At 46.2% G+C, this 10,604-nt stretch overlaps 1 protein-coding gene across 1 annotated transcript; it reads right to left on the reverse strand.

The window, feature by feature from the left end:
- Positions 1–4,653: 4,653 nt before the first annotated feature.
- Positions 4,654–7,165, reverse strand: LOC119267651 (TATA-box-binding protein 1). The gene is made up of 7 exons (XM_037549085.1): positions 6,760–7,165; positions 5,953–6,040; positions 5,736–5,858; positions 5,574–5,618; positions 5,399–5,491; positions 5,049–5,224; positions 4,654–4,963 (listed from the first exon to the last, which is right to left on the reverse strand). Coding segments are annotated over exons 1-7 (702 nt in total). The 5' UTR covers positions 6,936–7,165; the 3' UTR covers positions 4,654–4,962.
- Between the last annotated feature and the right edge of the window lie 3,439 nt (positions 7,166–10,604).

Here is a 10,604-nt window from a genome sequence, read left to right on the forward strand (position 1 = left end):
ATGGATCTAGCACATGTGTGACCGTTTCTCGTTGATTTGAGTGTTTCCTCTTATTTTCCCCTCGTGTTTCCCCTCGTGCTCTTCATAGGATCCGCCCCAATCATGAAAGATCGGCCCTAGGGTTTCCACCCTACATCACACCTTCGAGTACTCGGATTGCGCCATGTCTTCAACTTCGTCCAACTACAAGTCTGTCCACAACAACCGTTTCCATGGTGATGAGGTTCAAGATCCGAGGTTGGATCTTTCCTAAGGGGGGAGATGATGCGGAGCATCCAACGATCATCCCATGTACACTTTGACCACTCCCCAAGGCCCAAGAGGATATACGATGAGACCTCGACCATACGCCATTAGATACAAGGTGAACTCTCTCCTCTCCGAACCATCACTTTCCACATGTTAGACATGGCTACTACCTCAAACATATGTGCTATGCATGACCCGGAACAAAGAGGAAGACCATGGAAAAACTAGGAGCTTGGACAAGACGGCGAGGACACCAAGTACGAGGAACAAGAGGAAGAGCTGCCAGAAATCTACAGCTCACGGACGTCCGAGGACCCCCGGACGACCGACGATCTCCGGACGTCCGACGCCTGGAGATTCCACCAGCCAGAACGACTACAGCCGAGGCACCCTACAGCACCCGGACGACCGTCAGATGCAGTACGTCCAACACTCATCAGCCACCGGCCGATCGACCCCGTCCGGATGTCCGGTGTTCCCTGACCAGAGCCAAAACGTTGGAAGTCTGACGCCCTCCGGACGTCTGAACCCCCGCGAGCGACCGGACGATCGACGCCTGTCGGATGTCCGACACTGCCTGTCTGCGCATAGTGTATCGGGCTGAGGCCCATGTACCCGTTTCGCCCCTCACTTGCCCCTTCGTGGCCCTAGACTATATATATATACTCCTTCCCCTTCCTCTAGTTAGGGTTAGCAAAGTGATAGATCATTTGTATGTGAGCTTTACTCCTCTACCACTCCTCCTCTTGAGAGAGAGAGAGAGAGAGAGCACCCCCATGGAGTTCAAGACCTCCATGTGAGAAGATCCCTAGTGGATGAAGACCCCTACATGGGAAGATTCTTCATGGATTCAAGGCCTCCTTCATGGAGATGAACTAGTTACCTCTTGTATCCCCCTTTGTTGGATTTGGACCTTTGTATCTCTCTTTGTGTGTTTTGATCTAGCACATGTGTGATTGGATCAAGTCAATTTGAGTGTTTCCTCTCGTTTCTCCCCTTGCGTTCTTCGTGTTCTTCGGGAATTCTACTCCATTTCATGAAAGATCGGCCCTAGGGTATCCACCCTGCATCACAAGAGCATGGCATGGATAGTTCAAGCGTCGTTGGAAGGATGCCACTGTCATTCTTGAGGCCGTAGCCGATCAAGAAACATGATTTTAGCATTCATATATTGGGATGCCTGGATTTTGCAGTGACATCAACATGCTCGATCGGCCACCTCTTTTTGCCAACTTAGCAAATGGAGAAGCACCACCGGTAACCTTCGAAGCAAATGGCTGCACATATAACTACGGGTACTATCTTGTGGATGGTATCTAACCTAGGTGGAGTACTTTTGTCAAGCCAATTGCAAAACCCCAAGGTAAGAAAGAACTCATTTCTCTCAATGCACAAGTAGCAGCTAGGAAAGATGTTGAGAGGTTGAGATTTTGCAATCCCAATTTGCTATTGTGCGAGGACCATCTAGATTATGGGATCAAAAATCCTTTGGCATATCATGATTGCTTGCGTGATCATGCATAACATGATCATTGAGAATGAGCATGGACAGGGTTTAGATTACACCTTCTATCACTTGATGGGCATACGCGTTATGCCCATGAGAAGAGGGGAGCGAATGGAACGCTTCATGAAGGTGTACAATAAAATTAGAGACTCCGATGCGCACGATCAACTTCACAAGGATTAGTTGGAGGAGTATTGAAAATATCATGGCGAGGGAGGCGCTTAGTTTCATTTATTTGTTTGTTGTATTGTGCAAAACTATGTTGTATGTCTGTTGAATTTGATCTTGTGAATTTGATGAACTATGTAATAATTTGATATTGTATACAATTTTTAAGTTGATTATCGGATGTTCTATTTCAATTTGTGTGTTTGAACAGCGGTTGTACAACAGCTCAACAACAGCTACAGCGGCCGGTGGCCAATTTTCCATCTCTAGTTTGCATTTTTTTATTAGAGTTGCTCTTTTACATCTTCGTTTTGCATCTTCTGTTGGAGTTGACTCTTTCTCAAAGATGCAAAAAACACTTTTTGAAATGCAAATTTTTATATCTTCTATTTTATATCTCCAAATTTGCATTTTTTTATTGGAGTTGCTTTTAGGTCGGGGTGTGCGTTCGGTTTTTTTGGTTTGATTCGGTTCGGTTTATACGGTTTTCGGTTTATACGGTTTTTATACTTCGGTTTATACGGTTTTATACATAGATACGGTTCGGTTTCGGTAATAACCATTTAATTTCGGTTCGGTTTCGGTAATAACCAAAATAACCAAAGTTGACGCGAATTTTTGAACAATGCATAATTTTTTTATCACATGATTCAATTTGTGTATGTAGGTTAGTTTTTTCTTTTGAGAACTATGTACATAAATTAAATCATTAGATGTCATACATGATTTGGTGGGGCATATATGTATCATGTATTTACGACGTGCACCAGATCGAGGCATATGATTGCTGAGGCGCTGAGCCGTTGATAGAGATGTATGCAGGTACTAGGAAAATTTGAGGATAAGACAGGGAAAGAGCACCCCGTGCACTACGCTAACCTCCAGGTTTTTGTACGTGAAAAAATGCCATGAAATACCATAGCGCTAGCCTGTAGCCTCCAGGCTCCTGGTCCAAGCGCAGCACCAGCCAGTAGCCACCAGGCCACCAGCCCCAGCGCGTGCGTTGGGCAGCCAAGGGCCCAGGCGGCCAGGCCCAAGCGCCAGGCGCTAGCCACCAACTTGGGCGCCAGCCGCGCCACGCAATAGTCCCACCTCGCGGAGCGAGCAGGATTGAGATGGGTGGATGGCTATAAAAGGAGGGGCGACGGGAGGGATCTAGATCAACTCAGGGCTTTGGTTCTTTAACACACAGCGAAGAGTTTCGGTTTAATTCGGTTTAACCGAAAACCGTCGGTTTTTAACCGAAAAAACCGAAGGTTACCTGAAAAAACCGAAATTCGGTTCGGTTTGGTTTTTTTTGGTTCGGTTTTTGGTTTTCGGTTCGGTTTTGCACAGGCTGACTTTTAGGAGTCTTTGTACAGTGAGCGTCCCAATGGCAAACCTGCATATGGTCTTACCAAGGAGCCTTTGATTATCGTTCACGAGCATCTAACAGGTAGAGGATTTTTCGCCATGAAATCTTTTGTTGAAGACGCTCCCAACATTGGGAGCAAAGTCCTGGTGGTATACTTTTATGTTTAAGATTATACTACAAAAGAGCATGTGCATTGTGTCGACACAATAACCATTGAAGATCCAACATATTCACATGCATCCCATATATGTTGCCGGTTATCCTTCTTCACACCTAAGCCTGGGAATGGTTTGGGTTGAAACCTAAGTTTTAGTTCGGTTTTCTAGTGAGTTGTCATTGGATTAGTTTAAATGATCTGAGGCCCTAATGTAATCTGGTCTGGTTTGAGCTTTAATGCTTATTGGACTGGTTTGGATCGGTCTGGACACAGACTATTTGGTCTCAAATCGTTCTAATCCATAGTCTCATGAACAAATCAGTGACTAGTCATCTCGTTAGCTAGCCGCTAGTATTTGGGTTCGCAATGCCGTCGTTGCCGCGTGCTGGAGATCTGGCCGCCATGTTTTCCTCCCTCCGCCCCCATCTGATGTCCCATCTAGCAGCGGCGCCGGTTCCCTGCTCATGGCAGCAGCCCCCCACTTGGTGGGGGCGGCAGACCGGCGGCGAGTGGTGGTTGACTAGCAGCATCAAGACCGTCTGCATCCTTATTAAGCGCACGGCAACAAAGCAGCAGCTTGTCCACGGTTTCATAGTATGGATATAATCCAAAAACCTGAAACAGTTTGGTTTGGTTTGGATGGAAAATACAGCTAGTTTGGTTCGGTCTGACTTGTAACCTCAATATTTGGATTGGTTGGTCGGAGGAAAGTCATGTAGTTTGGGCTGGTTTTAATCTGGATTTGAAACTATTCACAAGTTTATTCACACCCTCTTCAATGGTGGCCTCAGCACTTACATAATAACAACACATTTGAATATAGTAAATTCTAAGGCGTTTAAATTCTACATATTTTTCTAATCAATTTCATATATAGCTTGTCAAGTTTGGAGTTACGGTTTAAAAGATACAAATATTTTAAGTCTTCAAACTCACTTAAAATAGAACCGCAGGTTGATTAAGCAAAAGAATACGGAGTTTATTGAAAATCAGCAAACAGTTTTTCTCTCTCAAAATAGGATGGCAGGTTAATATCCACAAACTACAGGGTTTCTGCTAAAATAAAACATTTTTCTGGAATAACTAAAACCAGACTGCAGGTTAAGTTCAATAAACAGCAAGGACTTTTCTGCAAAAATGCCAACAACGTACAGCTAGGTGGAGGGTAGAGACATTCCCATAGGTTCACAAAAGAGAACTCAAAAAATGTGCCACAAATTAACAACAGAACGTTTTCTCATCATTCAGTCCTTAACTCAATCAAACTCATAACCGTCTCAATAATAGAGAACTAGAGCAAAATTGAGTCATGTATTTACAGATGAACATGATCTTTTAACATACCACAGTTGCTTGTCGGATCCCGGTTATGAAAAGAATACAATCTTTTTCTAGGAGTACTTGGCATTCTAAACCTAGTTCTTGGCAGTAAGAAGTTAAAAGAGAGAAGAGACGCAGTCAGATCTTTTTAGTTTTCTATGTACAGAAGAAGCAGGGAACTCCCACTTTGGCTGATGGATCCTCCCCTCTGTTGACACCAAAAACAGAAGTTCATGTCAGAAAACAAATGTTTTCCATCCAGAGACGCACAATGTGGGATAAAGCATGCTTACCATTGCTGAGATTTCCTGTACTCAGTTAGCACCGGGTAGATGTTCTCAAAGGCAGCATATATCTCATCGCGCACCTTAGCTCCCGTGAGAACAATCTTTCCAGAGACAAATACAAGGAGGACAATCTTTGGCTGTTTCATACGGTAAATCAACCCAGGAAAGAGCTCTGGCTCATACTGTTAAAATCAAGCAAGCACCAGGTTAGCACAATTATCTGGCCTGAGAGAAAAGTAGAGCTAACAGTGGTCTGGTCGCCAATAAAAGCACAGGCAATTGCGCTATGTGAGATAATAAATCGAATGGCTTTTAGGGCACGCTCGAGGCACTGAATTTATAAATAACCAACTTACACTGGAGAAGGCACCATGGGAATAAGCAAGGCCCTCGAGACGAATGGGAAATTTCACGTCACATGAGGCGACAATGTTCTGGATCTTGAAGTCCTGATTATCAGCACAATCAACTTGTCAAGATATCACAAAAATCATAATATTGTGACTCGATTTAGGTGATAGGAAGCACTACCTTGAATGTAGCTGGGAAGCCAAGCTTTTGGACAATTCGTGCATACTGCGCCAACAAATAAACAGAAAAAAATGTTATATCGCAATTCATCGAATGCCGGGAGTAGGATCAATGGACATTTCTAGGCATTAACCAAAAAATAATATGACCATTGAATTTTACCTTCCTGGCAGCAAGCTTCGAGTGTTCTTCACTCTTTGCTCCAGTGCATACCATCTTTCCTGAAGCAAATATAAGAGCTGTTGTCTTGGGGTCCCTTATCCTCATGATAACCGCTGCAAAACGCTGTCAAAGGAAACAGAATGATGGAGTCAAGAGTTCATAAGTTCAGTCCATAGCTTCGAAGCAGAAGGTACAAGCATCAGCAGCTGTATTACACCTTTGGGTTGTACTCTGCATTACGGGCCTGTAAGGCAATTTGTTTCAGATCCAACCTGCAGTCCAGATTAACAGTCGACACAATGTTCCTGAGTCATCAAGCAAAAACATGATCAGACCTCAATAAAGTTGAGGTAAGGAAGACATCAAGTAGTCCAAACGTGAAGACTGGGCAATATTGTCAGCTCATCTTAGCAGCTACCAGCAATATTTTGGCTGCATTTAAACGATGTCTGAAACCTAGTTACTATGACGCCAATACCAGGAGGTAACCTAGATAATCAAACTCAACATTTTATTCCATTTAGTCATAGCAATAACAAGATATTGCGATAAAAACAAATAAAGCCGGTTAGGTTTGTTTTTATGTAAGCTGGCAACTCGCCATGGCACAAACACAGATGTTTCATCCACTACTATCATGTTCCCAAACCTGACCTCTTGTATTTGCTTCAGGAAGATTACCATTGGAAATACGATTCCCCAACTACAGATAGCATGTCAAACATTTGCCCCAAGAAACTTCCCAAGAGAAGATCTAAATAACGGGTAAGAGGCTCCGGGCAGCAATCACCGCATTATTTCAGATCAATGGGCAAGAAAATGAGACCGGCTAGGTATGGGAAACTGCAACACCCTAAATCAAGAGCGTGCAGAAGGCCGACCTCTATCTGTTTAGATAAAACGCGGGATTCCCCAACCCAACACCATCGAGATCTACGAACCCCGTCCAAATTAGGTGCCACGTTTAGGTTTCATTCACGGCGTAAACACACATCGTCATCATCTTGTGTGGATTCGGACTCACTGGAGGACCGGGACGATGCCGGAGGGGTGCCTGGCGAGATCCACCGGCTGCGCCCCTTCCATCACAGCACCCCCTCCTCCTGCTCTCCCAACACCGCCTCCTACCACTCCGCTCCCGCTCGCACCTCCGCTCGTTCCCAGCCCAAGCACCATCGGGTCCACCGCCGCGGCAGCCATCCGATCGATCTGGCGATCCAAGAACTGCCGCAGGATCCCGATCTGGAGTCAAAGATTTTCGAACGGGGCAGACTTTATGAGGAGGAGGAAGCGGTGAGAGGGAAGCGAATGGAACGGTGGGAGGCTTCGGTGGGCTGGTGGTGGAGGCGGTGGCGGCGGCGGATCAGGGTGCGGGTTAGGGTTCGACGGGGTGGTCGCGAGGAGAGAGATGGATTTATACGGTGAGGGAGTCCAGGTCTCTTGTATATATATATAGGTGGAGGAGTTTCAGTCCGAGTCGATCGCGCCCGGTAAGGACTGGGTCGGTCGCTGCGGGTCTTGGTTTTACGAAAAATGGACGGAAAGTCCGACCCGGAACATTTTGTTTCCGTAGCTCCTTTTCTCTGTCTATATATCTTTTCCCAAGCGATCCCCACATATACTATGTCCTGCTTCTAGGTGACAAAAACCTCATACGAGGAGATTAACTTCCTCATTGGCAACTGCTAGTGAAGCCAGCAGGATAAGGATAATGCGATGCATTGGATTAGTTAAGAAAAACTTACAATGTTTAAGGCCCAGGGCGGCCTTGGATTTAGAGATATGAATAGCTTCAATGTTGCTATGCTTTCCCGTCAGATATGGAGACTTATACAATGTCCAGAAAGTCTGTGTGCACAGATTTTGAAGGCCCGCTACTTCCCAAACACACATGTACTTGATGCATCACCGAGGGATGGGATCTCCTATACCTGGAGAAGTCTATTGCATGGCCTTGAGCTTATCAAACAGGGATACATTTGGCGAATTGGGGACGGGTCCAATGTCAGGATTTGGAGTGATCCATGGATTCCTAGACCGTGCTCACGCCAGATTATCACTCCGAGAGGAGGCAACTTGCTTGATGCGGAGCATCCCACGTTCATCCCATGCACACTCCGACTACTCTCCAAGCCCCAAGGCTACATAAGATGAGACCTCGACTATACACCATTGGACACAACATGAACTCACTCCTCTCGGAACTTTCACTTTCTACATGTGAGACATGGCTACTACCTCCAACATGTGTGCTATGCATGATCAGGTACTTAGGGAAAAGCCACGAAGCCACCACATCCAACGAACGAGCTAGCGAGGACGCCAAGTACAAGGACCAAGAGAAGAAGCTGCCAGAAATCTACAGCCACCGGACGACCGGTCTGGACCGGACGTCCGACGCCTGGAGTCTTCACCAGCCAGCCCAAGTCCCAGCCAGTGAGACCTACAGCGCTCGGATGACCGACGCTGACCGGACGTCTGATATCCTCCAGCGCCCGGACGACCGGCCCCGTCCGGAAATCCGACGATGGCTTTCCCGAACCAAAACGTCGGACGTCCGACAAGTACCGGACGACCAGACCCTCGCGAGCCACCGGACGTCCGGTACCCGTCGGACGTCCGACGCCTGTCTGTGCACAGTGTATCGGGCCGAGCCCATGTATCCCTTCGCCCTCACTTACCCCTTCGTGGCCCTAGACTATATATACTCCACCACCTCCACCATTTGAGGGTTAGCGTTGGTTTAGCTCATATTTAGAGATAGAGCTACACTCATCCACTTAGGATCTACTCCTTGAGAGAGACCGCGGCCTCTTCGGAGAAGATCCCTTTGGATTCAAGACCTTCTTGCGGAGAAGAACATCAAGACCTCCTCACGGAGAAGACCGGTTACCTCTTGTATCGTCTGTTGTTGACTTTGGATCATGTATCTTCCTTTGTGTTCATGGATCTAGCGCATGTGTGATCATATTTGTTGGTTTCTCGTGTTCCTCTTATGTTTTTCTCCTCGTTTCCATCCTCGTGTTCTTCGTGTTCTTCGCGGGATCCGCTCCTTTTGTGAAAGATCGGCCCCTAGGGTTCCTACCCTACATCATCTTGGTATCATGAGCCACGTTGATCACGATTTCGGAGCCTCCCATCTTTGTTTTCTAGCCTAATTTTGTTGTGTTCTTCTCCAATTTCGAAAGTCCCCACCAAAAATAGCCCCAATTTTTTTTGTGATTTGTTGGTTTGACGAAGTTTTGTTGATTTTGATCCATGGATTTGCTTGGTTTCGAGTGGATCTAGCATCCCCCCAATTTCCCCACTTTCCATCCACGAAATCTCATCAATTTTGACCTCAAAATCCCCAAATTCCGCCCAAAATCGCTCCCCGGATCTCAAATCCCGCGTTGACCCCGACCCACCGGACGACCGGCCTTTCACGGACGTCCAGAGCCCCTGGAACGACCGGACGTCCGACCTTTTCCGGACGACTGGAACCCCTAACCCGAGCCAAATTTATGGACTTCTGAGCCCTCCCGGACGTCCGGCCCCTGGACATCCGACCTTGTCCGGGCGTCCGTAACCTGTAGATATCACCTTTGCTCAAATTTTGTTTCGGACATAACTAATTCATCCGAACTCCGATTTTGACGTTCTTTAGCTCATTGAAAAGCTCTTGACATCCCCATTCCCACAAAAATACCACCAACATCTTTTGACTCCATCAAATTTTGACAATTTTGGCATCTTTGCCTAGGGCTTCCACCACATCATCCGTTACACCACCACTGACTTCCGCAACCTAACCAATTTGTTCCCCATCACATTAGTGGTTGCTTGAGGAGTGATTTGAGTCTCCTAAGGTGTCTAGGCTACTTAGGGACGGTTGCTTTTTCATCAACCACCACCACCACCATAACTTCCGCATAGTTTTGCCCACCTCACACTCCCGCCACCCCGACCTAACCCAATTTTGTTTATGTTGGGAGTTGTGTCTCCTAAGGTGTTTCGACTACTTAGGGACCGTGCTTCCAACTCCGACACCGTGTATAGTCCACCACCTTACCCTCCATTTCCACATTGCGTACTCCACAACCCATCATTGCATTTCCGCAATCCCTTTGAGCTTCCGCAACCACCACCGCATCCCGCTACCACCGTTTTGACATTTGACGTTTGAGATTTTGAGTTCGCGGTTTTCCTGTTTCCTAAGGTGTTTCGGCTACTTAGGGACGAGTATTCATCATCTTGGTATCTCCATCAAGATCACCGCCACTCATCATCGCCAAGGACGGTAACCTTCATATCATCTTGGTATCGTGGTATCCCTCCGTTGTATATTCCCGTGCCATTGCATTGATAACCCTTAGCCCATTTTGCGTTACTTGCCTATCGAGAGTAGCCAATTGACTATTGCCGGCAACGTTACTTGTGCACATTAGTGGTCTATACCTTCCATTGCATACATACCATATCATATTGGTATCATATCATCTCGTGTGCCTCAAGTTTGTTCCCGCATATACACAATAGCTATCTTGGTTTGTGCATTCCGCAAAGTGGCCATACAAAAAACAAGAGAATAAAGCTTTTAAGAAAAAGAGAAAAAGCAAAGAGCTTGTAAGCAAGTGCCATAGCATCATACCACATTGCATATAAGATCATCTTGGATCATAACACCGGGAGTCATACATACAGAGCATACTTGGGATAGAAAGTTCATACATTTTGCATCTTATAGGTTGTGCACAAGTGTCGTATCCGCCTATTGAGCAATCGTGCTAGCGTGTCTCTTGAGTTGTGCAACACGAGCGTTTTCCGTGGATTCCACATTTTGTGTTTCATCCTTGGTTGCATGACCCCATTTATCTATCCGTGTGTGTG

This window comes from Triticum dicoccoides, chromosome 1A (genome assembly GCF_002162155.2).
Source record: "Triticum dicoccoides isolate Atlit2015 ecotype Zavitan chromosome 1A, WEW_v2.0, whole genome shotgun sequence".
NCBI lineage: Eukaryota > Viridiplantae > Streptophyta > Magnoliopsida > Poales > Poaceae > Triticum > Triticum dicoccoides.

Bases quoted from the DNA above. Each gene is read 5' to 3' on its own strand.
- LOC119267651 (XM_037549085.1), bottom strand. From the start codon at position 6,935: ATGGCTGCCGCGGCGGTGGACCCGATGGTGCTTGGGCTGGGAACGAGC. The intron at 6,041-6,759 runs GTGAGTCCGAAT...TTGATGACTCAG, and splicing joins GGCATCGTCCCGGTCCTCCA to GAACATTGTGTCGACTGTTA. The intron at 5,492-5,573 runs GTAGTGCTTCCT...GCTGATAATCAG, and splicing joins GCTTCCCAGCTACATTCAAG to GACTTCAAGATCCAGAACAT.